Source organism: Bos indicus x Bos taurus, chromosome 7, assembly GCF_003369695.1.
Source record: "Bos indicus x Bos taurus breed Angus x Brahman F1 hybrid chromosome 7, Bos_hybrid_MaternalHap_v2.0, whole genome shotgun sequence".
Classification (NCBI taxonomy): Eukaryota; Metazoa; Chordata; class Mammalia; order Artiodactyla; family Bovidae; genus Bos; species Bos indicus x Bos taurus.
Genome location: NC_040082.1, coordinates 98760691 through 98785873, shown reverse-complemented (window position 1 = coordinate 98785873; position 25183 = coordinate 98760691). Strand labels below are relative to the sequence as shown.

The 25183-nt window shown below is 55.8% G+C and overlaps 2 protein-coding genes across 5 annotated transcripts; one reads left to right on the top strand and one right to left on the bottom strand.

Moving 5' to 3' along the window:
- Nucleotides 1-309: 309 nt before the first annotated feature.
- On the top strand, nucleotides 310-6259 carry PODNL1 (podocan like 1). 3 transcript variants are annotated; one of them, XM_027547970.1, is made up of 11 exons: nucleotides 310-649; nucleotides 776-824; nucleotides 963-1190; nucleotides 1898-1991; nucleotides 2280-2344; nucleotides 2498-2607; nucleotides 3154-3310; nucleotides 3563-3678; nucleotides 4335-4992; nucleotides 5575-5723; nucleotides 5844-6259. In XM_027547970.1, exons 2-11 carry the CDS (start codon nucleotides 822-824, stop codon nucleotides 5992-5994), a joined length of 1731 nt encoding a protein of 576 aa, XP_027403771.1. In that variant the 5' UTR covers nucleotides 310-649; nucleotides 776-821; the 3' UTR covers nucleotides 5995-6259. The 3 variants fall into 3 exon arrangements, with proteins under 3 accessions (XP_027403771.1, XP_027403772.1, XP_027403770.1); XM_027547971.1 differs by lacking the exons at nucleotides 310-649; nucleotides 776-824 and having other exon boundaries at nucleotides 833-1190; nucleotides 3241-3310; XM_027547969.1 differs by lacking the exons at nucleotides 310-649; nucleotides 776-824 and having other exon boundaries at nucleotides 833-1190.
- A 595-nt stretch (nucleotides 6260-6854) lies between these two features.
- Nucleotides 6855-25167, bottom strand: CC2D1A (coiled-coil and C2 domain containing 1A). 2 transcript variants are annotated; one of them, XM_027547967.1, is made up of 29 exons: nucleotides 24870-25167; nucleotides 23346-23481; nucleotides 21735-21850; nucleotides 21577-21642; nucleotides 21199-21333; nucleotides 20868-21102; nucleotides 16149-16273; nucleotides 15627-15699; nucleotides 15374-15445; nucleotides 15151-15281; nucleotides 14998-15070; nucleotides 13584-13717; nucleotides 13103-13214; nucleotides 12848-13020; nucleotides 12003-12125; nucleotides 11861-11919; nucleotides 11652-11768; nucleotides 10247-10320; nucleotides 10112-10170; nucleotides 9940-9991; nucleotides 9737-9836; nucleotides 9558-9648; nucleotides 8740-8877; nucleotides 8584-8648; nucleotides 7949-8012; nucleotides 7731-7857; nucleotides 7571-7647; nucleotides 7450-7497; nucleotides 6855-7368 (listed from the first exon to the last, which is right to left on the bottom strand). In XM_027547967.1, the coding sequence occupies exons 1-29, from the start codon at nucleotides 24927-24929 to the stop codon at nucleotides 7348-7350; spliced, it is 2856 nt and encodes a 951-aa protein (XP_027403768.1). In that variant the 5' UTR covers nucleotides 24930-25167; the 3' UTR covers nucleotides 6855-7347. The 2 variants fall into 2 exon arrangements, with proteins under 2 accessions (XP_027403768.1, XP_027403769.1); XM_027547968.1 differs by having other exon boundaries at nucleotides 8584-8645.
- Nucleotides 25168-25183: the final 16 nt, after the last annotated feature.

The window sequence follows — 25183 nt, the reverse complement described above, 5'->3', positions numbered from 1 at the left end:
CAGGGAAGTCACCTCTCTCACGTCCTTCTTATGCATTATCTCATTTAATCCTTACCCCACTCAGGAGGGCAAGACAATCACTCCCCCACTTTGCAGAGTGGGAAACCAAGGCCAGGAGAGGTGGCAGAGCCCAGGTTCAAGCCCAGGCAGGCTGCCCCTGAGCACACATCCTTAACCACATGGCTGGTGCCTCAATACTTGTAATTTCCTCTTGGCTGAGGCGGCCGTGGCCATTTGGGTACAGGGGGAGTCTAGCTGCCAGTGAGTCCAGCTGGCAGAGGGGAGGAGGGGCCCAGATGGCAGGCCTGACTGGGAGCGCCCCAGGCTGGTGTCTGGACCGGCAGGCTGAGTCTGGGCCTGCCCTGGCACTTGCTCCCAGCCCCGGCTCCTTGGGGACCCTCCTGTGCCCTGAAGTGTCCTCCACTCTTCTGCCCCCACCCCTACTCCTGCGGTCGGCCCAAATACCAGACAGGGCGAATCTCAGCTTTCCCCCAAGCATTCCTCGCTCCTGTGGCCCGGCCCAGGCTGGCCGAGGTTACGCAAGCGGAGCTGGGGTGGTTGGGGGAGGCGGGTGGGACCAAGGGGATGGGCTGGCCGGTCCTCACCACCCCATCCGGCGCCTGCCCGCCCTCCGCAGGGCGGGGAAAGGGTGGGCCAGCTCCCCTGAGCCCCTGGGGGAACGGGCTGGGGGGGGGAGGAGGGAGGTTTGTGTGAGATGGGGGGCGGTGGCGGCCACAGCACAACCTCCAGAGGTGACCGCCTGGTTTCCATTAAGGAACTCTGGTCAGCAGTTCGGGCGAGACGGCAGAGCACGGCTGGCTATGGTAAGGTGGGGCAGGGGTGGGTCTGAGGGTGGGGCCTGCCCGCCTGCTGCACACCCCCCACCAGGCGGGGATGCTTCCGTTGCCATGGTGACCCGGTGCCCAGTCTGGGGACACCCTGACCTGTCCCTCAACTCCCAGCGACTGAGCCTATTGCTGCTGCTCCTGCTGCTGCCTGGCCCCCAACCCGCCCTTGGCATGGAGGATGACGCTTCCTTCCCCCACCTGGGGGAGAGCTCCCAGCCCCCACCCCGGGCCTGCCCCCCACGCTGCTCCTGCCCCCGGCCCGACACGGTGGACTGCGACGGCCTGGACCTCCGGGTGTTCCCGGACAACATCACCAGGGCTGCTCAGCACCTCTCCCTGCAGGTGGGGCCGGCGTCTGGGTGCAGGGAGGCTCCCAGGGTGGACGGGGGAGCCTGCAGAGTGCCGGGGTTGGGGGTGCAGGGTCCCCGTGCAGGGGTGAGGAGCTGAGCGTGTGGGTCGTGTTGGTCTTGATGAGCACACAGGGGTCTGTGCAGGACTCAGGTGAGAGGAGGTGGGGGGCACAGATGCTGAAAGTGGGAGGGGCTAAGGGGTGTTGGAGGGGTCAATGTCTGCTGATTACGGGGTTGCTTGAGGTCAAGTGTAACGAGGCATCCGGGGTCAATTGTGGGGGTGGATGGAGCGTTGGGGGTCAGTGTCTTTTTGTTACAGGTTTGTTACAAAGTAATGCCTTTGGGATCAAGTACAGGGTGAAGGTTCAGTGGTAAAGAACCCTCCTGCCAAGCAGGAGACGGGAGTTCAATCCCTGGGTCAGGAAGATCCCCTGGAGGAGGGCATGGCAACCCACTTCAGTATTCTTGCCTGGAGAAGCCCATGGACAGAGAAACGTGGTGGGCTACAGCCCATGGGGTCAGAAAAAAGTCGGATATGACTGAGCGACTCAACAACAAACAACAGGGTGAAAGGGTGTCGGGGCTTCCTGCTTAGGCTGACAGGAAGCTGAGAAGCAGGGCTTGGGGCCATCTGTTGAGGGCCCAGGGCCGCGGGGGTCAGGGTGTGAATGTCGGCCCCCACCCCGGCCTGCCCTGCAGAACAACCAGCTCCAGGAGCTCCCCTACAACGAGCTGTCACGTCTCAGCGGGCTGCGGACCCTCAACCTCCACAACAACCTCATCTCCTCTGAGGGTGAGTTGGGGGGACAACAGGAGGAGGCCCGTCCACAGCCCGGTCCCCGCTGCCCTCTCCCTCCCCAGCTGGGTCTGTGGGCAGCTCTGTGGCAGTTCCCAGAACTGCCCTTTGCTGAGCAGGATGGAAACTCAGGGGATGGGGGGCGGGGGCTGTGGCTTTTGAGGACACAGCGGGGGCGGGGCCTGGAGGAGCCTCTGCCAGCCTCCAGGCTGGATGGGAACACAGGCTGCCCCCTGCCCTCGCCACCCGCCAGGAGGATCCCCTCACTGCCCACCTCATGCACAGGCCTGCCCGACGAGGCCTTCGAGTCGCTCACACAGCTGCAGCACATCTATGTGGCCCACAACAAGGTGAGCACCCCACCGTGCCCCCACCCCCGCCCCAGGCCGGGCTCAGCAAGGGTGCAGCCAGCTGGGGTCACACAGCGCTGAGTGGAGGTGGGCGGCAGGCGGGAGGGGCAGGATGGGTGTGCCACCGGGACCACTGCGGCTGTGCTCCCGCAGCTCTCTGTGGCCCCCCAGTTTCTGCCCCGCTCCCTCCGGGTGGCTGATCTGGCTGCCAACGAAGTGACTGAGATCTTCCCGCTCACGTTTGGAGAGAAGCCAGCGCTCAGGTATAGCCCCTGGCCCAGCCCAGGCCCCGCTGGGTCTTGTGTAGGCCTGGGGTCACTCTGCACCCTGGGTTCTGACCGGGGTCATGAGCCAACCCTGGGAAGCTCTGGGTGGCGGGGGAGACAGGGCCCCGGATGCTCTGTCTGGAGAATTTCAGACTGGAGGAGGGTGCACACACTCACACATACACTCCACACACATACACACTCACATACATACACCCACACATTCGCACAGGCATTCACACACTCATTCACACACGTTCACTCAACCCACCCACCCACTCACACACACCATACACTCAACACACTCACACATTCACATACTCACACTCAAACTCACAAACACACTCAACACACACTCACAGCCACACCCACCCACCCATACAAATCACACCCACACCACTCCCACACACACTCTGACATGCACACACACACACACACACACACACACACACACACACACACTCTGAAGCCTGCCCTGAGCTCGGGCATGGGGTGGCGGGGAGGCTGGGGCCGGGCTGGTGGCAGGAGCCTGGCTCCCCTCAGGTCCGTGTACCTCCACAACAACCAGCTGAGCAACGCCGGCCTGCCCCCTGATGCCTTCCGCGGCTCTGAGGCAGTGGCCACCCTCAGTCTCTCCAGCAACCAACTCAGCTACGTGCCCCCCAGCCTGCCGCCTTCGCTGGAGCGGCTCCACCTACAGGTGCCCCTCTCCGCCCGACCACCCCCACGTCCCCACTCCCCTCAGGGCCCTGCACCTCGGTCCTGGGGGACCCCTTGTCATCCCAGCAGTCAAAAGTGTCTTTGGGTCCTTTCCTCCGGCCTGGGTAGCTCACAGGCTCTCTCTGAGCAGCCTTGCTCAAAAGAACACCTTGTCCCTTACTCAGGAGTCCCCTGTGGCTCCCTATTGCCCTCTGCCCTGGACCTGCAGTCTCATTCTCTCCTCCCTTCCCAGAACAACCTCATCTCCAAGGTGCCCCGAGGAGCCCTGAGCCGCCAGACCCACCTCCGTGAGCTTTACCTTCAGCACAACCAGCTGACAGACAGTGGCCTGGATGCTACCACGTTCAGGTGGGGCCTGGAACAGGGCTTTGGTGGGGTGTAGGCTCATGCTGGCAGTAGGGTCTGAGGACTTAGAATCTGGGAGCCCCAGCCTTCCATTTCACCACCCCCCTTTATGGCCAATTCAAAGCCTCATTTGGTGTGTGCCTGTCGTGTACCAGGCGTGGCCAAGCACCTGGCCTCCAACCAGCTGGTGCCTTGGTCTTATTACCCAACATCAAGATGCCACATGAAGATCTCAGACCCAGAACTCTGACCTAGTCACCCCAGACTTACTTCCTGCCCAGATCTCTCAGCTTGTCACCCCTAAATTGAAATCTCCACCTTACATTTCTCAGGTGTGTGCTTGCATGCTCGGTCATGTCTGATTCTTTGCAACCCTGTGGACTATAGCTCACCAAGCTCCTCTGTCCATGGGATCTCCCAGACAAGAATACTAGAGTAGGTTGCCATTTCCTTCTCCAGGGGATCTTCCTGATCCAGAGATTGAACCTCCATCTCCTCCTCCCCTGGCAGGCAGGTTCTTGATCACTGAGCTCCCTGGAAAGCCCAGACATTTCTCAGGACAGCTCCTCAACTGTCCCACCCCAACCTGCCCTGCAGTATCCATCAGGGGCCCCCACTCTGGATGCCCAGCCCGACGCCACCTCTCTCTCTCCTGTCAGCAAGTTGCACCGCCTGGAGTACCTGGACCTGTCCCACAACCAGCTGGCTGCGGTGCCCGCTGGCCTGCCTCGCACCCTGGCTGTGCTGCATTTGGGCCGCAATCGCATCCGCTGGGTGGAGGCAGCCCGGCTGGGCGGCCTGCGGGGCCTGCGCTACCTGCTACTGCAGCACAACCAACTGGGGGCCACGGGGCTGCCAGCCGGAGCACTGCGGCCACTGCGGGGCCTACACACGCTGCACCTCTACGGCAACAGGCTGGACCGAGTGCCCCAGGCGCTGCCCCGCCGCCTGCGGGCCCTGGTGCTGCCCCACAACCGTGTGGCCACGCTGGGCGCCCGTGACCTGACCTCCACGCCCCGACTGGCCGAGCTCAACCTGGCCTACAACTGCCTGGCCAGCGCCCGCGTGCACCTCCGGGCCTTCCGCCGGCTGCGGGCCCTGCGCAGCCTCGACCTGGCTGGCAACCAGCTGACCCAGCTGCCCTCCGGCCTGCCCGCTGGCCTGCACACCCTTCGGCTACAGCGCAACCAGCTGCGGACCCTCGAGCCGGAGCCGCTGGCTGGCCTGCACCAGCTTCAGGAGCTCAGTCTGGCACATAACCGACTGCGTGTGGGTGGCATTGGGCCTGGCACCTGGCATGAGCTGCAAGCCCTGCAGGTCAGGGGCAGGCTAGTTGGCCATACTATCCACAGGGCAGCTCCTTCACCCCTCTGTCTGCTTGCCCAGCTCCTCCCCTGGAAAGCCTTGAAATGCTAGAGAGCCCCCACTGTATGTAGGCTAGCCCTGGGATGCCACGCCCTCCTCCAGGAGATCTCTGACCCAGGGATGGAACCCGGGTCTCCTGCACTGCAGGCAGATTCTTATCATCAGAGCCACCAGGGAAGAATGGGGTTGGCCCCAAAGTTCATTAGGCTTTTCCGTAAGATGTTACGGCAAAACCTGAAAGAACTTTTGGGTCAACCCAATACTGTCTTTGTGAGTGATCAGCTGCATCAGTGGCTCCCATGGCAGGGACCCTATCTGGGCCCCCATCACCTAGAATGAGGCCTGCCCCAGAAGGGACTCAGTTTACCTCTGTGGAGGGCAGGACTTGGCAGCCATGAAGTAGGTGGGGGGAGGGGGCAGAAGAACCAGGTTGGGTATACAGGAGGGCCTGGGAGGGGAGCAGGTTGGGGCTTGGCTGAACAGGTGGCCCAGGGCCTGGGGCCACCACGGCGCCATCTCTGCTTGCCTGCCCAGGTGCTGGACCTTAGCCACAATGAGCTGTCCTTCGTGCCCCCTGACCTACCCGAGGCCCTGGAGGAGCTGCACCTGCAGGGCAACCGCATCGGCCACGTGGGCCCTGAAGCCTTTCTCAGCACACCACGCCTGCGTGCCCTCTTCCTCAGGTACCCTGCAGGTGGCCGGGTTAGGCAACTCCAGGTAGACAGGGCAGGGCTGTGGGCTGTGAGAGGGCCTAGGTGGGCCTGTCCCCTGGAACATGCCCTCACACCCATCTTCTGGTCCAGGGCCAACAGGCTTCACATGACCAGCATTGCACCTGAGGCCTTCCTGGGCCTCCTGCACCTACGCGTAGTGGACACGACGGGGAACCCCGAGCCAGTCTTGGTCCGCCTGCCGCCCACAGCCCCACGTCAGCCACGGGCGGCAGGCCCCTGAGCCCAGAGGAGCCCGGTAGAGCTATGGACTAAGGAGACAGTGCCCACCTGGGGTCTTGACCTGGCTCTCCTGGGCCTGGAGGGCTGGGCCTGCCCATCCTGTGCTGGCGGGGATACTGGGACGGGCCACTACCCAGACACCCAGGGAGCCCAGGAGACTGGAGCAGCCAAGCGCACACTGGGCGTACAGGCAACCCGGGCCCTGCTGGATGCTCCCCAACTGCCTGTGCAGATGGAGACAACAATAAAGCCTAGACCCGGCCTTCCCTGGTGGTCCAGTGGTCAAGATTCCACACTTCCACTGCAGGAGGTGTGGGTTCAATGCTTGGTTGGGGAACTAAGATCCTGCATGCCTTGCAGCGTGACCAAAAAACAAACAGAAAAACACCCCTAGCCCTTTCAAGTGCTCACTGCAGACCAGGTGCCCTTCCGCTTGTGGCAGGGGCTCTCATTGTATCGTATCCAGCAGCGGAAGCTGAAGCTCTGGGACGCTAAGTGCGTCCGGCAGTCTAGTCCAGGTCCTGGGGCCCCCGAGCGGCAGGGCTGCCTTGCAAGGCCCTGAGACGCACATGGGTCACCAAGCACCACCACGTATGACCTGACCTTGTGTGTAAACCCAGATACGCCCAAGGCCACCAGCTGGAGAGACGCACGCAGATGCCCTCAGGTGCACTGCAGACCCCAAGGACACACGCACGGGCCTTCACACACATCCCTGCAAAGAGTGTGTGCACAGACCATGTCCTTCACGGGCACGCTCCCTGCCAGCCTGCTCCTCTCGCAGGCACCTCTTCATCAGCCCCCTGGGGTGGGGCAGCCCAGCCCAGGCACGGGGGGCAGGAACAAGAAACAAGGGCAGGACAGAGTGAGCCAGGTGCGGCCCTGGCTGTTTATTCCATGTCTGCCCTGGGGGCCCAGCTGGGCCAGAGCAACCCTCTGGGGAGCCTGGCTGACCCTGGCTCGCCTCAGCGGCTTCTTTGGGGTGTGGGTGGGCATCAGGGTTAAGGCTGGGGAGGGACAGGAAGTAAAGTGCTTGCAAGGGCCCTGGGGGCTTGGTCCCAGCCACCCTCCCGCTTTGGAGGCCGGCAAGGGGCTGTACACCCCTGGGCTGTGCAAACGGACTTTCTGGGGCCCACCCAGCTGCGCCTGGGTGAGGGGCACACACAGGCTGGCAGGCCCTGCCGACGCCCCCTGCCAGGGGAGGCTCCAGCTGGGCCAGGTGGGCCCAGTGGGGGATGTGTCCGTCCAGAGTTGACTGTCCACTGATTGTCTGCTTGTCTGGTCTGAGGTTGTGGTAGTATTGGGGCCGCAGGCCCGCTCCCAGCTCTCCGGGGGCCGCCTGTCCCTTTGCCCCTCACCGGCGGAGCCGCTGCAGCTGCGGGGAGAAATGGCCTGGGTCAGGATGGGGGACACGACCACACTTGCCCACCTGGCTCTCAATGCCTAAGCTGCTCACCTCACTCTCGACCAGGTTCCGTCTATACAGTGCCTCCTTGGCGGCCTCCTAGGGGGTGAAGAAGGAGTCAGCAGGCAGCCCCTGGTGGCCCTGGCCATGCCCCCACGCCCGCCCGGCTCACCCTGCTGCCATCATTGCCCAGACGCCGGGCGGCCTCCGTGTAGAACTGTAGCTGGCGCTCCAGCTGGGCCATGTACTCTGAGGGATGGAGGTGGCGAGGGGCATCAGGATGGGGCCTGCAGCCCCCACCCCTCCCCCGACACCCATCCCTGAGCTCCTACCCCGCCGCATGCCCGGGCCTCCCTGCTCCAGCTGCGCCCGCTGCCACTGGCTGCGCTGCATGATGTCCTGGTACTGCTGCGCCACCTCGGGGGGCACTGGCCGCCGCGCCTGCCTGAGGCCCAGGATCTGAGGTGGGGGGAGAGGATGCAGAGGGAGCTGTGAGGGACCTGCGGACCCCCCAGTCCTGCCCCCCTGAGCCTCGCAGGGCAGTACCCACCTTCCGCTCCAGACGCTCTTGGTCGAAGGCCAGCACACTGAGACTATGCAGGGGCCGTGCTGATCTATGGGGTTGGGGAGGGGTGAGGGGCTGCAGGGAACTCCCATTCCCAACCCTGTTAATTCAACAAACATACTGGGCCCCGGGGAACAGTGGGAATCAAGCCAGGCCCACCCCTGTATTGCTGAATCCACAACCTGACAGGGACAAGGGGTGTACACCCAGGCAACTGTGATGCCAGGTGTCAGGGAGGGCTTCCTGGAGGAGGTGACGGCCAAGCTGGGAATCAAAGGAGTCAGAGTTGGGCAGAGGAGCAAGGAGCAAGTGTGGCGATAGGGGTGCTCAGGGTATTATAACACAGAGTAGCCAAGAGGCTCGTAAAAACTAAATGTAGCCATGAACCAACAGGAAGAAGTAGGGAAAAAAAGGCTGGATTATTGACAGTGGTTTGATCACAAAAGGTCTTAAAGATCAAGCTGAGGAGTTTAAACCAGATGCTCTAGGAGAAGAGGAGCCAGGAAAGGTTTTGAAGCAGGTGAGAGACATGCTTTAATTTGTGCTTGATGATAAGTCGTCCAGGAGAGGCTGAGATAAGAGGGGCATTCTCTCCAGCACGGCTGGGCCCAGTCACCTACCTGTTCCCTGGCTCCCTCGTAGGAGCAGGTATGGGAGGAGCCTTCCCTTTGGGCCCAACAACCTGCTTCAGAGAACAGAACTAGTCTTGTGAGTCTCGGCCACCTTGACACAAGCCCCACCTTCCCCCCGGGGCTGCTGGCAGGCAGGGGTCTCACTGTGGGCACGGATGCTGGCACGGGGTCGATGACCAGCCACCTCTCAGTCGTGGTCTCCAGCTGCTGGGCCGTCAGTGGCTCGCGAATCCGAACCATCACCTCCAGCCGCCCCCCTGTGGGCCTGCGACCATCCAGGACCTGGGGGGAGTGAGGGGAGGCTGTTAAGAAGCAGGCAGTGGGGATTCCCTGGTGGCTCAGTGGTAAAGAATCCACCTGCCAATGCAGGAGACGTGGGTTCGATCCCTGGTGTGGGAAGATCCCACATGCTGCTGAGCAACTGAGCCCACGTGCCACAACTATAGAGCCTGTGCTCTAGAGCCCGGGAGCTGCAAGTGCTGAGCCCCCGTGCCGAAACCACTGAAGCCTGTGGACCCTAGAGCCCGTGCTCACAACAAAAGAAGCTCCCGCAACGGGAAACCTGCGTACCACAACTAGAGAGTGGCCCCCGTTTGCCACAACTCGAGGAAAGCCTCTGCAGCAACGAAGACCCAGCACAGCCAAAATAAATAAAATTACCAAAATAAAGAAATAAATAAAAGCAGCAGCAGGCTGTGGCTGGAGGCTCAGGGCTGGGCTCCGGGACAACCAGGGAAATTTCCAAAATATGAGCCCCTGGGTATGGCTGAGACACCAGCTGCTCTTAATGGAGCAGGGTGCAGAGGGTACTTAGGGCTGGGTAGTGGGGAAGCCTGGTATTTCCAGGGAGGGGCTGTGCCAGCAGAGAGGACCTTTGGGAGGCTCAGGGTAGGGAGCATCTGGTTGATGTTCGTGAGTGGCATGGCTATACCCAAGTGTTCAGACCAATGTCCACCTCTCACCTCAAGGACCTCTCGGACCTCACATGCCGTCTCCAGGGCATCCAGTTTCAGCTGGGCTGTGCCCAGGACCCGGTCGGTCTTAAAGAGCCCCCTGTGTGTGTGAGAGGGGACAGGACGGTTGGCCCTGGGCAGCTCCCCCTCCTCTGGAGGCCCAGACAGCACCTGTGGCCCCAGCTCACCCCTTGTGGACCACTTCGAACTTGATGCCTTTGGTCTGGATGGCCCTTCGGAAGCCACGGTGGCTGCGGTTGATGCAAAGCTTGAACTGCTCCTTGAACTCTGCCAGGGGAAGGAGGGAGAGAGGAGGCGCAGGGTCAGCTTATGGTCTCATGGGCTTTCTGCGGGGAGGGGAGGCGGGGGACTGCTTCCTGCCAGGGCTCACCAGGGGAGTCTGTGTTTTTGATCACGCTGGTCTTGTCTTTCTGAGCTTCTTCCTGTGACCAGACAGGAGGTGAAAAAGCTCAGGGCTGGGGCCTGCCCTTGAACCCCTGCCGGAACCACACCCTCCAGGCCTGAGGGGGCTGGAGCCCATCCCCCCTCAGCTCCCCATGTACCACGTTGGGATAGGGGAAGTCGAACCGAACAAAGACATCCAGGTCACCAGGAGACAGCCCTGTGGGAAGACAAGGGTCAGAGTTGGGCAGACGGGTGGACCCCACAGCCCTGCCCCTTGCCTGGTGCCCCCTCACCTGGCGGTGTGGGCAAGCTGATGCCCTTCACGATGAATAGGAGCATGTCGTTGCTGCTGAGGTCAGGGAAGATCCTTCCGGGAGGGAGGGCGGGAGACAGGCACCTCAGTGCCACCGCCCTGCCCGCCTTCTCGGCCCTCCCCCCAGTCTCTTGAGGGTGTCTCAGGTCCTAGGCTTGAGTTTTAGAACCAGACAGACTACAATTCTCTATTGAGGTCTGCCACTGGCTACTTGTTTAGTCCTTTCATAAATATGCACATATTTATTTGGAACCAGCTCTGCACCAGTCAGTGGCCTCACGTCTGTGGGACCTCTTCCCTTGAATAAGATTTCTGGAACCTTCTAGAATTTTCTGGAATCTTCTAGAATTCACCAAGTGCCCTAGCTGCTGTGGGACCTTCTCTTTCTCTGACAAGGTTTTTTGAGCATCTACTATATGCCAGCCAGTGTCCTCACTGCTGAAAATACAGAGGTAAATGAGGCAGACCATGCCTGTGTTCAGGGAGCCCTGGCTAGCTGAGTGAACAGATGACCCCTGAATATATAAACAAACAAAACAAAAACAACTCTGCAGAGGATTAAAACATGGGAGTGTGCTTGGGAGGTGCTGCTCTAGACAGAGCCATCAAGGAGGGCTTCTCAGGAGAAGTAACATCATAGGTGACTCAGTGTCAAGAAGAGGCTGCTACAGGGACTTCCCCTAACAGTCCAGTGGTTAAGACTTCGAGTTTCCACTGCAGGGGGCATGGGCTTGATCCCTGGTCACGGAATTAGGATCCTACAGGCCATGCAGTGCAGCAAAAAAAAACTTTTAAAAAAGAAAAAGAAGAGGCTGCTACATGGTAATCTGCTTAAGAGGGTCTAAGCAGAGGAGACAGCCGATGCAAAGGTCCTGAGTGGGAACACGGCTGATGTGTCTGATTGACCAAAAAGAAGTCTGTGTGGCTGGGGGTGAGAGAAGTGGGGTCAGTGAGAGGAGATGAGGGGGTGACAGGGAGCCAGGCTCTGGAGATGTCGGGGAGCCAGGGTGAGGGGTGCAGGTTATCCTAAGTGGTGATGTTAGGTTACCCCAGTGGCCACCCCTAACCTCGTGTACAAGTGGGAAAAATGATCCCAACTCCCTGGAGTGTGAGATGATGCAACAGGAGCAGGACCCACCTCACCACTCCATGAGCTTGCCCAGGCCTTTGCATTCACTAGACTGTCCCCATTTCCAAACGTGTCACTGTCAACACTCCATTGCCATCCTTTACTTACATGGCACGTCTGCCTCAGGACACTTGCACATGCTCTGCTCCCACCAGACCACCCAAACTCTCCTCCAGAAGCAAGTCCTCTGCTGGCTTCTGGGGAGTGTGAACCCCTCTCTCCAAAAGGGCCAGTGGCAGGGTATAGGGGGCCTTACTTGATGACGCTGAAGGTTCTCTGTTCAAAGCGAGCAGTGGGTGTGGGGAGACCCCGGGCAAAGGCCTGCTTCAGAATCTCCATGCTCCGCTTACAGTCCTCCGCCAGCTTCTCAAATCTGCCAGCGAGAGGGCCCTGCTCAGGTCCCTGGTCCCAGGGGCAGGCTGCGGGGTGCAGAAGTTAGTGGGGCATGGGGGCTGGGCTTCTTACTTGCTGGTTTCAGCGATGTTGCCTAGCTGAGTAAACTGGTTAGAGTGGTTCAGGCACATCTGGGGGAGCAGAAGAGAGTGAGGGGAGGGTTGGAGGGGCACCGTGTGCCTGGTGATGACCTGGGCAGGGAAGCCCCCTTCACCTCGTGCTGCTGCCTTATGAGTTTGGTGAGTTCGCCATAGCGTCGGGCAGACTCCTGAGACAGACCCGGGCCAGGACGCTGGACCAGGGCAAAATCATCCTTGTTGACGGGGGCAGGCGGCACCTGGGGAGGACAAGGCTTGTGAGGGAGGGGCCTGCTGGACAACCATGAGCAGACCCTCCCAGGGCTCTGTGGAAACATCACACCTCCTTCAAGAGGCCTTCCCTGACTACAGCTTCATCCGCAGGCCCTGTTCTTCTTTCCCAAGGAGAAAAGTAATCCTCAAAGAGAAGTGGATGGTCTGTCCCACATGGCACAATTTGTTACCCTGATCTCCAACTCCTCTTCTCTAGTAATGGAGTTCTGGCTGGACACACAGCAGCCCAGCAAGAGACTACATGTCCCAGCCTCCCCTGCAGCTAAGTGTGGCCACATGACTCAATTCTGGCCAATGGGAGGCAAGTAGAAGTGATGGTAACTCCACATCACTGCCCCATAGCCCGGATGAAGATAAGGCATCACTTATCTGGTCAAAGGTCAATCCACTTTGACCACAAGGACAAGAATGACCTCCTAAGGTGTCACAGAGTAGCAAGATGGAAAGAATCTGGGCCCTGAAGGGCGTTTTTAGAGGTCTCTTTTAGAGACCAGAATGCCCTAAGTGTTACATACAGGAAACATAAATGTCTGTCTTATTTCAGCCACTGTCTTGGGCCGGGAAGAGGAGTTTGTTACAGCAGTTTAACCTGGACCCTGATGAATACATTCTAAGTCATGTGACTGCTAAGTGGCAGAGGTCTGAAGGGTGAGTGCCTGGGAAGGTCCAGAAGGCCTAGAGGGTTCACCTTGGTGATGTCCACAGGTAGCCCGTTGCGTGAGGCCTCCAGCATGGGCTCCAGCCCCTTGGCCTGGCGCAGGTGCATCTTGGCGCCCTCCACGTCATTCTTCTGCTTGGCTCGCAGTGCAGCCTGCAGGAGCTGCTTCTTGCGGCCCTCCAGGAAGGCCAGCTGCTGCTGGGCTGTGGGTACAGGGGTGTCTGCGGGTGCTGCCCCACCCACAGCCAGGCAATTGGCTGCCCAGGTGGGGAGGGCTGTACCTACCTCTGGTGGATGTGCCTTTGGGGGCTGCTTTGGCTATGGGGGCGGATCCTGATGGGGGTGCCTTTGAAGGTGGGGCTTTGGGCTGGGCTGTGGGGGCTGCAGGGCTGCTAAGCTGCAGAAGGATGGAGAGCAAGTCAGAGCTTTCCCAGCACCTGTGATGAGTCTGCTGCCCACAGGGTCGAGGCCTGACAGCGACAACACTGACCATCTCAGTTTCTATTTCCTCAGCACTGAACACATGTGATCTTGTTCACACTAACCCTTGGCAACAGCCCCTGGAGGTAGGGACTAGTACTGTGCTCACTGTACAGAGGAGCCCGAAGTTCAGAGGGCAAGATGACTTGCCCATGGCCTCATGGCCAGGAAGTAGCAGGCCCGGACGTGCAGCCGGTTTTTCCTGGCTCACGGCCAGGACTACTGGGGCTTTGCTTTGCTGCCCTGCCACTCCCCTGCCTCACCCCAAGGCCCTGGCCCTTCACACCTTTTTAGGCTCCTCGTCCTCTTCGTCCTCAGGGCCTTCATCCTGATTGGCCAGCTTCATGGCGGTCTCCAGGACCCCCACCAGGCTCTGCTGGGTGGGCTCGGTGGCCTCCAGGCCCTGGATCGGGGGGAAGCCTAGGTGGCCAATTGGGACCCGGTCAGGAGGGTGAGGCCCACACTATAATGGTTGAGACACAGGGTCTTCCCCTGCTAAGGAGCTTCAGGCCTTTGAATCTATGTGGGTTGGCCAAAAAGTCTGTTCTGATTTTTAAACCCTGAACAAACTTTTTGGCCAACACAATACTTTGCGTTTTCTTGGTTCTTTCTTTTTTTTGTAGAAGGGCAGGGTGGGCTGCACCGCAAGGCATGTGGGATCTTACTTCCCCAACCAGGGATCAAACCCACGCCCCCTGTAGTGGAAGCACGGAGCCTTAACCACTGGACTGCCAGGGAAGTCCCTGAATCTATTTTGAATGCAAGGAAGGAGCTGCCGCTGGTTTGGTGGAGATGTCAGACCATTCTAACCTCCCTCTTTGCTCTTGGCTCCTCTTGCCTGACCCTGGCTGGGTCTTGGCCAGACTCCATCAAGCAAGCACCATGTGAGGTGGCGTGCTGGGCATAAGAGGTGGCCCTGGGCCTGGAGGGACTCCCAGGGGACCAACGTGCAGAACTGTAATTGCTCTCGTGGTGGACAGACAGGCGACTCTGAGATCCCAGAAGACACCTCCAACCCATTGGCAGGGGTGATGGGAGGCTGGGAAGATCTCTGTAAAACTGAGAGCTGATGACTAGGAAGGAGTGAGTCAAAGAAGAAATGACCAGGGGCTTCCCTGGTGACTCAGTGGTAAAGAATCCGTCTGCCAAAGGAAAAGACATGGGTTTGATCCCTGATCCAGGAAGATGCCACATGCTGCGAAGAAACTCAGCCCCAGAGCCACAGCGTCTGAGCCTGGGTTCTAGAGTTCAAGCTGCACTACTGAAGCCCACGTGCCTTAGAGTATGTGCTCTGCAACAGGAGAAGTGACCGCAATGAGGCCTGTGTACCACAACTAGAGGGTAGCCCCTGCTTGCTGCAACTAGAGAAAAGCCTATGCAGCAATAAAGACCCAGCACACTCAAAAATAAACATATAATGTTTTAAAATAAATAAATGACCAGACAGTGGTGGGATGGTGAACAGAATCTTCAGATAAAAACCTCCTAATTTTTAGTGTTTGCCAATTTCTGTGGTGTAAACATTCCCGTGGTAAATGATTTTAGGGTACCCATTGTCTAACAAGCTTACAGAATTTCTGAAGGTGCAGCCATCAGCTCCCTGGGACTGGAGAGCTGGAGGGAACAGCACCTGTGAAGGCTCAGAGGTGGAGCCTCTGAGTGGAGCCCACTGGTGGAGTGGGGCTGGGGGCAGGGCCTACCTGGAGGCACAGGCAGCTCCGCCACGTCCACCGCTCGGCCAGCCTTGTGGGCTCGAATGGCATCTTGGTATTGCTGCAGGGAACACAGGTGTCAGGGCTTCCTGGGCAAGGTCTCTAGGGGTGGCCGACCCGCCTACTTGGGTCTCCACGCACCTTGACGATGCGCTCATGCATGCGAGCCTTCCGCTGGTCCCCCTTGGTCTTGGCTTGAGCCGCAGCCACGTGGTACCGCTCCATCCGCTGCTCTAGTGCCTCCAGGAGAGTCTTTGGGGGTGGAGGAGCCTCTGGGCCAGACCAGACGGTAGAGTTAAGGGTCTTGGTGAGGGGAGATTGTCTTGCTCTGGCCGGCCCACCCCACAGGGTCCCAGGAGCCTACCTGGTGTGGAGGGCACCACAGCAGGAGTTGGAGGCTGCACAGGTGGTGATGGTGGGCCCTGGGGCAGCTGGTCTATGGGCAGAGAGGTCCAGTCCAGTGTGGGGCTTACTTGCGGCTGCCCTTCCCCCGACCAGGCTAGTCTGGCCTGAGGCTGGGGTCCCTGGGGTCCCCCTGACCAAAGGGGTGGCAGCATCAGCAAGAACGTCCTGGAGACCTCCAGCAGTCCTGGAGGATGGGCAGGGTGGGTCCTCACCAGGTGGAGGAGGCAGGCGCGACAGGTCCACAGGCTCCCCCCGACTCAGGGCCTCCAAGACAGCATCAAAGCTCTGGGAGAAGGAAGATCAGGGGAGGAGGCTGCAGCTGGAGGCTAGGACCCCATGGGGAGCCTCCACGACCTGCCACATGGCAGATGACTCCCCACTGTGTCCCTTCCTTTGCAGCAAGCATCTTTTTAAAATTTTTATTTTTGGCTGTTCTGTGACCAGGGATTGAACCTGCTCCCCTTGCAGTGGAAGTGCAGACTGACCTGGTGGTCAGTCTCTGGACCACCATGGAAGTCCCTTTGCAGTATTTTGCTCAAGCCTCCTCCAAACATTTATGCCCATTTCACAGAGAGGGTAAACTGAGGCTTCAGGAGGTGCAGGAAACTATAGTCACGGAGTGACCAGGATTCAAATCTGGGTCTGTCTTAACTCCAGAGCCCCTGTTCTTTGCTATCACACAATGTTAGAAGCATCCTGTCCTCTACCTCCAACCCTGACCCCTCTGGACGCACCTTGGCCACACGAAAGTGCTTGGCAGCAGCGGCGGTGTCTCCCTGCTGCTTGGCGTGGAGGGCAGCCAGCTTGTATTCACGCTGGCGGCTCTGCAACTGAGCCAGGGGGCCAGGGCTGCAAGGACCTGCGAGAGGGAATGGTGCACAAACTATTTCTACTTAATTCTCACAACAAAGGCCCACCTTAGAGATTTGAGAACTGAGGCTCAAAGAGGGGATGCTGTTTCCCCAAACCACACAGCCTGAAGGCATAGTGAGGACTCAACCCTATGACTGTCAGTCTTTACAGCCAATGCTATTTTGCCCCCAAGAGAATTCTGGAAAACTTTCTGTACTCTAACACATTTTTAAGTCGACATCTAAAACTTCATTTTGAGTTGAGACAGTGGCAATGGCTGTTGTCCCTAGTGTCTTCAAACACTGACATTTGATAAAGAAAATCATCACACTACTCTTTTAAATCAAATGTATCCTAACTACCATGGTGATCTGAAACTCACCAATATTTCCCTTTTATTTTTTCAGATTGTGGTAAAATACACACAAGATAAAATTTACCATCTTAACCCTTTTTAAGAATACAGTTCAATGGCATTAAGAACATTCACATTGTTGTACAACCATCACCACCATCCAACTCCAGCACTCTTTCCATCTTTCCCAACTGAAACTCTGTCCTCATTAAACACTAACTCCCCATCCCCCTCCCCCAGCCCCTGGCACCCACTGGTCTACTTTTTGTCTCTGGGAATCTGCCTCCCCTAGGGACCCCCTATAAGTGAAATCATACAGTATTTCTCCTTTTGTGACTGGCTTATTTCACGCAGCATAATGTCTTCAAGGTTCATCCGTGCTGTAGCATGTGTCAGAATTTCCTTCCCTTTTCAGGGTGAATAATATTCCATTATATGGATGGACCACATTTGTTTATCCATTTACAGGCATAAATTAGACAGTGTAGGTCTGGTTCCAGATCACCTCAATAAAGCAAACATTGTAATGAAGTGAGTCACTCAGTTTTTTGGTGTCCCGGTACATACAAAAGTTACTATACTATACTGTAGTCTGTGAAGCATGCAATACCATTATGACTAAAACAATGTACATACTTTAACGTAAGAAAATGTCATTGTTCCACAGGGTAACTAAGCCCACGAACTGCAACTACGGAGCCTGAACACCCTACAGCCCGTGCTCTGCAACAAGAGTCGCCACTGCGACGAGAAACCTGCTCACCGCAACGAGAAGCCTGCTCACCGCAACTAGGGAAAGCCCGCGTGTAGCAGCGAAGGCAGCCAAAGATAAACAACTCATTGGATTTAAAAAAATGTATTGTTAAAAAACGCTAACTACCACCTGAGCCTTCAGCAAACTAGCAGTAAAACCGAGAATCACGGATCACAGATCCCCATAACAAGTATAGCAATAATGAAAACCCTTGGAATCCTTCGAGAATTGCCAAAATATGACAGACAGACACAAAGTGAGCAAATGCTATTGGAAAAATGGTGCCAACAGACTTGCTCAGAGTACAGTTATCACAAACTGATTTGTAAAAAAAAAAAAAAAAATCACAGTAATCTGTGAATTGCAATAAAGCAAAGCTGAAGAAATCCAGGTGTGCTTTATCTGTCAACAGAAACTGGACACGTGGAAGCTTCTGGGATCGACCAGGGATTTGAACACGTGTCCTCTGCATTGGCCAACGGATTTCCAACCACAGGACCATGAAGTCCTACTTTTTAAATATACGCCAGGGTTCACAGCGAGCAATTGGGAACTTCAGATCTTCCCTTATTTACATACACGTTTCCGGCAGAATTGTATCGTAACATGATGTATTTGGGTACTCGAGAGTCTTTAACACCTTACTGTACATTTAAATGTACCTTTCTGCAATGTATCAGCAAAGTTGGGAAACAGGATTAAATGGCTTTTAAAACACTATGTTAGATACAGATTCAAATAATATACCTAATATGTTCTTAGGAGGTGTTCTTAATAAGTACAATTGTTGGTATTAAAAATAAAATACAATAGATACACCACCCACCACCCAGATATACATCCTAGAAACACCTGGAAAACAGTACAAAGTACCTGTTGTACTTTTTCAGACTGATAACTGGACTCACTGCTTTGTTTTGGTGGACTTGCCTGAGAAGGTGTGCAACTTGAAGCAAAACAACTTGACATTTTTTTTTTAATTGAGGTATAATTAATTTACAATGTGTTAATTTCAGGTGTACAGAAACCTGATTCATTTATGTATATATATAAATAAGTGTTCTTTCTCAATATATAACTAAGTGTTCTTTCTCAGGTTCTTTTCCATTATATATATGTAAAATATATAAATCCACTGTATAGCATAAGTTCCCTGGGCTATACTGTAGATCCTTGGTTTTTTTGGAACTATATATATAATGTATATATCTACTCTATAGCATAAGTTCCCTGGGCTATACAGTAGATACTTGGTTTTTCTGGAACTATTTAAAATATAATAAGGTGTATCTGTTAATCCCAAACTCCTAATTTATCTCCCCCTGCCCAATATCGGAGAAGGCAATGGCACCCCACTCCAGTACTCTTGCCTGGAAAATCCCATGGACGGAGGAGCCTGGTGGGCTGCAGTCCATGGGGTCGCTAAGAGTCGGACACGACTGAGCGACTTCACTTTCACTTTTCACTTTTATGCATTGGAGAAGGAAATGGCAACCCACTCCAGTGTTCTTGCCTGGAGAATCCCAGGGACGGGGAAGCTGGCACAGAGTCGGACACGACTGAAGCGACTTAGCAGCAGCAGCAGCAGCAGCCCAATATCTTGACATTTCTTAATGTGGACCATTTTTAAAGTCTTTATTGAACTTGTTACAATATTGCTTCTGTTTTACGTTCTACTTTTTTGGTCCCGAGGTATGTGGGATCTTAGATCCCCGAGCTGAGATTGAACCTGCACCCCCTGCATTGGAAGGCAAAGTCTTAACCACTGGACCACCAGGGAAGTCCTGTAACACCCTGACATTTCATTGGCTTTATCTCCTGCCACTGAAAGTCCCTCTTAGTGTTAAAATTTTTTTATTTTGGGGCAGAATTACTGTTGGAATTATTTTTTGCACAAAACTGAGCAAAGCTTAACTATATTGAGCTTTTTTGATAAATAATTTTGATATAGTAAGAGTAAAACTGTACTGGCGAGGCAGCTCTTGTTGACAAGGTGGGGGCCGGGTCCACCCACTAGCACGTAGCTCCTGTTTCCTTGTTCATTCTTTTCCTACTTTCCTTTTTTGTCTTTAATGTGCAAAGAAACCTGCTTCACATCATCAAATAGATGAGAAGAGACAGAGTCTTACAGATGTCACATGATTCTCAGGGTCCCTGCACAGCTATATACAAAAAACCCCATTATGAAAAACTGTTGGTGATTTCAGCTGAGAATCTCAGGTTACGACTTCCAATAGTCATCCTTGAGCTTTATTAAAAACAAAAGCTTAGAAACCAGCTTGGCTGAAGCACTCAGAGACTAGGGGTTCACTTTCTGAACCTCAGGGCAGCATTTGGAGTATCTCCTTTGGTTTGCCCCATTTTCTTTTCTTAAGGCGGGGAAGGGGAGGTTAGGGGAAAGAAAACTTCTTGGGAGGTGTGTTCTCCAGCAAGTGAGTTTTAGGAACGATGGACAAGCTGATGGCTTGGGAACTACTCACTTAACACTCTATGGGTGGGGGCCTTCCCTGGTCGTCCGGTGGTCAAGAATCTGCCTGCCAGTGCAGGAGACATGGGGTCGATCCCTGGTCTCGGGAAGATCCCACATGCCATGGAGCAACTACGCCTGTGAGCCACAAATATGGAGCCTGTGTTTTAGAGTCCTCGAGGCGCAACTACTGAGCCTGTGCACTCAGAGCCCATCCTCTGCAACAAAAGAAGCCACCACAATAAGAAGTCTGTGCACCACAATGAAGAGTAGCCCTCGACGCAACTAGAGAAAGCCCGCAAGCAGCAATGAAGACCCAACACAGCCATAAATGAATAAAAATAAACAAATCTTAAAAAAAGAAAAAACTCTATGGGGAATTCCCTGGTGGTCCAGTGGTTAGGACTTTGCACTTTCACTGCCGGGACCTGGGTTCAGTCTCTGGTCAGGAAACTAAGATTCTGCAAGCCACCTGGCACACCCAAACCAAAACAAAACCAAAAAACCATAATGCTGTTCAGTTCTAAAAAGGAATGGCGTTCTGACACATGCTGCAGCATTTTGCTAAGTGAAGGAAGCCAGACACAGGAGGACAAACACTGGATGATTCTATTCCGGTAAAATATCTATAAGAGGCAAATCCAGAGACAGAAAATAGAACAGAGGTTCCTAGGGACTGGGCAATGGAGAATGGGGAGTTAATGCTGAATAGGGGAGATGAAAAACTTTTGGAAACTGATAGAGGTGGTGTTGCACAATATTGTGAGAGTGACAAATATCACTCAATTGCATGTTGAAAAATAGTTAAATGGCGAATGTTTTGTTAAATATATTTTACAGCTACTACAGACAGAAAACCTCTCCTGTGAGCCTGTGTTTCCCTTGGAAAGTAGGATCTGGGGAGGGAAAGGTGTTAACAAATATCTAAAAATCAGGGCAGGCCCTGTACCCCCCCACCAAAGGGGCAGCCACTAAATGAATACCCCCTCATCAGCCCACATCAGCCAGCCCTGCCTGTGGCCTACCTGGGGGCAGCTGGGGCTTAGCTGAGGCCAGGGACGAGGATGGAGCAGCGGAAGGAGGACTCTCCACGATGACACGGGGATCTGGGGCCAGTGGGTTCAGAAGGGCTGGCTGGGTGGGGGCAGGTGTGTGGCTGGGTGTGGCCACTGGACCCTTCCCCACAGCCACAGGCGGCGGGATGTCCCCTTCGTCGATGGCTTTGCCCTTCCGGACCGAGGCCAGCAGGTTTTCAAGTGTCTGGGAGAAGGTGTGAACGTAGGTTTGGAAGGAGCCTGGAGCTGGGTGCAGGGGGCGGTGGTGAGGACCTGGTCACCCTCTTGTCTGCCCACTCACCTTAAGCCCCCGGTCGTAGCGCCGCATCTTGGCACTGTCTCCGGCTTGCCTAGCGCTTTCGATCGCGGTCTGGTAGAGGGCCAGCCTCTCCTGCAAGGTGGCCTCCAGCCCTGGGCTGGGGGTTGTGGCCTTTGGCTGCGGGAGGGGCCAGGTGCACAGTCTGGGTGGTGACCCCTCTCTTCCTGGGTTGAGTACCTACTGTATACCAGGTGTGTTGCCCCCTCTAACCCCAAAGGGGCAGAAATCATCACCCATCTCCCAGGGTGGAGAACTAGGGATCAGAGGCACCCCACCACCTGTGCGAGGTTCTGTGGTTGAGAGGGGAGGAGGGAGCCCTTGAACCCTGGGCTGCACAGACCAGTGTTGTCAGGGGTATACCTGGGCCACAGGAGGGTGGGACTCTGAAGCCTTCTGCTCCTCCCCAAGGACCTCATTCAGTTCCGCCTGCAGGGACACAAGGCCGGGGGCCAGTCGTGAGGGCCTGCTGGGTGGACACCAATGGGAGGGAAGTCTCCTGCTCCGCCCCGGGTGCTCACCAGCAGGTCATCATCAGCCTCCACGTCCTCCTCATCTGTTCCCTCCTCTTCATCCTCATCCGGGTCTCTCATGCATAAGCTGGCCATCTTCTCAATGGCTTCCATGGGCAGGGGACCTGGAGGCAACGGAAGGCCCCAGTTGAACCAGGATCCTTCAAGAGTCCCCAGCCTCTTGTCCCATTCACCCATGGCCGTGAAAATTAGGGTAGCAGGCAGTGGTCAGTATGTCTCCCTCTCCTGGGTCTTCCATGGCACCCCAGTGTCCTTGGGCCAGCAGGCACGATCCTACTCCCTGTCGATCTCCCTGGCCTCATCTCTTCCTCGACAAGCCTGAGTTGGAACCCCAGATCTGCAACTTTCTCACTGTGGGACCTTGAGCAAGTCGCTTCACCTCCCTGGGCCTTAGTCTTCCCATCTGTTAGATGGGGACAATAACAGTTTCTCCCTCACCATAGACTGCAGGGACTAAAGGTAAATGCAGCTCTTAGAACAGCACACTGTCAGCATTTTGTTGTTCATGTAACTCTTGTTATTCACGGCACCCATGTTCTATAAAGTTGGAATTAGTGAATAATGAACCAACTGGCCCTGAAGGAAATACAGCATTAGGTTCCCATGAGCCTCTGGGCACAACACTATTGTCAAACAGGCAATATATATCCTTGTTTTATGTGTGTTTCTACTTAAAGACACCTTCTTTAATATATATTGTTGATTCATTAACACGGAACTCGAGGCCAACAGCACTATAACTGATGCCTGAATGAAGCTTATCTACAAGGTACATCCTAGTCTTCTCATGCTAAGGAATAGGAGACAGCACTCTGGCACTACGCTTGGGGACCGTGTGGATCCGCAAAATCAACAAAAAGCACAAACATGAGAAAAGCGTGACATTCAACAGACCAAGAAAAGTCACTATTTGTGCGCTGAGACAAGAAGGCAGAGTGTCGCCTCGGCAGGGAACAGGCACACTGGGTGACTCAAACTTTTGGCAGCTCCATGCATGTCTGTGAATGACTGCAAAAGCGCGACAAGCAACTGATTTGGAGGTTACAAATAAATTTAAACCAATAGATGAATTTACAAATTTGGACTCTGTAGCTAACAAGGATCAACTGCATTAGCTATAAAGTGTAAAGGTTCCATGTGCCCGAGCTCCAGCCCCACTTGAGTCCCCTGCCACCTCTTCCAGGGCCTGTGCACAAACTGTGATTCACCCCCTCCCCCACTCTTCACCTGGCCCTCCCCATTGCAGGTGCCTCCTCCTGGAATCCCAGTCCAGTTCACAGGTCTTCCCTAATCCCAGCCCTGATCACAGAACCATGGGTTGGAAGACATGCCACATCCATTATTGGTGATTATTGCCATTTTACAGACAGGGAAACTGAGCCCCATATAGTTGCTGAAACTCAGCAAGTCACACAGCCAGTCAGTTGAAGAAGTGGGACTTGAATCTTCATTTGGGGCCAGAGCCGATCGCTTAACTCTTCCCCAGAATTAGGCTGCCAGGCGGACAGGGACCTTCTCTGTCTCCATATTCTCATCACCTCAGTGCCCAGCTTCAAACAGGAACTCAGAAAATGTTCAGGGGTGTACTGAGAGTCTCACCTTTGCCTTTAAGCTTCTCCAAGGCTTGGGGCTGGCCTCCCACCAAGGCCAAGAACTCAGCCTCCAGTTCCTCATCGTTAACTCCATCTTCGGGGATCATCAGGCCATCTGGGGAGAGGTCAACTAGCAGGCCCAGCTGTGGGAACAATGGGGGTTCAGTCATACCATGGGATGCACCCTGGCTAGCTGGAGGCAGCTATGATGGACCTGGAATCCCCTGGGGAGGAACCCAGGGCTCCTGGGGAAAGCCAGTCAGCTGGAACAGGCCCCAGACACAACAGGTGTCCCAAGATGGGCCAAGTCACTCCTCTGGCACAGATCAACATGGGGCAAAGGGCAGGTAGAGAGAGACCCAACTGCCTGCTCTGAGCCCACACCCGTGATGTGTTGCTAGCCAAGTTCAGTGGTGAAATAAGGCCCTACACCCTGCCCCAAAGCAAAGTCACTCTGCACAACTGGGTTTTTCCATTCCAGCATCTTCAGCAGAGGGAGCTGTGCAGGAAGACTGGAGGTGTCAAGAGTAAAAGGAAGCACAGACAGCGCTGAAGTTGGAAGTAAGGTCTTGGCTGTGTGAAATACCTGTCTTCTTATCCTATCCTTATTAATGACCAACCATGATGTGATAATATTAGGCTGAAGTACACAAATTACCCCCCTTTCTTTGGGTCAAAAATGGCCAAGTATCAGCAATCATACGCGCTCCATCTAATGGTAATGATGATGACACCATTTATTGAGCGCTATGTTCTAGCACCCTCTGTAAACTATCACAGATAGTTGTGAATTAAGAGTGTTGTGAATTTTCACAACTATCCTGTGACATACACTCTTAAGGTCTCCATTGTACAGATGAGAAGACTGAGGCTTAGAGGTGAGAAGACTGAGGCTTAGAGGTGTGAAGCCAAGTATCCAATATGCAGAAGCCCGGAGGGAACTTCAGGTCAGCCAGACTAATACCTGGGCACTAAGTTTTGGCCTGAGCTCCTTCCATCAAAGAAAAATCAAACTCTCCCAGTGCCTAGGAAAAAGGTAATGAGGGAGGGAGACGGGGCCCAACCACAATTCTGTGGGCTCACGGCAGGCAGTCTGGATTTGCCCTTAGCTCTGGCCAAGCAGTTGATCCCTATGACCTTGGACAGGTGTCTTCGCCTCTCTGGGCCTCAGTGTCCTCATCTGTACAATGGGGATAAAAAAGTATGACCTGGCCAAGCTGACGCCAGGGTTCCACGAGTGCTCAGTCCAGGAAAGCCATAACTGTCTTTCTTACCCCAGGTTCGAGGCCTTCTCCTCCCGGACTGGAGCTGCTACTGCAACAGGTGGCCTTGAGCCCTGGGCGGGGCGCCAGGAGCTGGGGAGCCCGGGCCAACAGGCCTTACTGTGGGGGTCGAACCTAACCTAGGGGGCGGGGACGTGGGCTCACCTGGGAGTGGAGAGCCGGTCCCCCCGGGGGGGTGGGGCCCTCCCTCGAACGTGTGACAAGGGTGGGATGGGATACCTCGGCGGGGCCATGGGATACAGACTCACCTGGCGGGCGGTGGCGGCGCCTCGACCCGGGGGTCCCGGGGGTCCCTTCTTCTTGTGCATCTTCCAGGCTGGCTACTCGGACCACTGGACCCCTGGCCTGGCCTTGCCCTGCCTCCTCCCCCGGGGCCTATGGCAGCGCACGCGCCCTTCCTGAGTCCCAAGCCCCTTGTCGGCGCCCGGAGACCGCCGACCCCACGCCCTCGGCCCCCAGGTGGCTGCCCCACTTCCGCCTTGGCCCTCGGGCGCCGCGGTACCGGAGCTCAGCCCCTGGACTTGCCGGGCCCACAACACAGAAACTACAATTCCCGGCAGGC

Coding starts and splice junctions, on each gene's coding strand:
- CC2D1A (XM_027547967.1), bottom strand. CDS start 24,929: ATGCACAAGAAGAAGGGACCCCCGGGACCCCCGGGTCGAGGCGCCGCC. Junction 13,215..13,583: donor AGGACGAGGAGCCTAAAAAG/GTGTGAAGGGCC, acceptor ATCCTTCTGCAG/CTTAGCAGCCCTGCAGCCCC. Junction 11,920..12,002: donor TCATAAGGCAGCAGCACGAG/GTGAAGGGGGCT, acceptor CTGCTCCCCCAG/ATGTGCCTGAACCACTCTAA.
- PODNL1 (XM_027547969.1), top strand. CDS start 909: ATGGTGACCCGGTGCCCAGTCTGGGGACACCCTGACCTGTCCCTCAAC. Junction 2,608..3,153: donor GGAGAGAAGCCAGCGCTCAG/GTATAGCCCCTG, acceptor GGCTCCCCTCAG/GTCCGTGTACCTCCACAACA. Junction 4,993..5,574: donor ATGAGCTGCAAGCCCTGCAG/GTCAGGGGCAGG, acceptor TTGCCTGCCCAG/GTGCTGGACCTTAGCCACAA.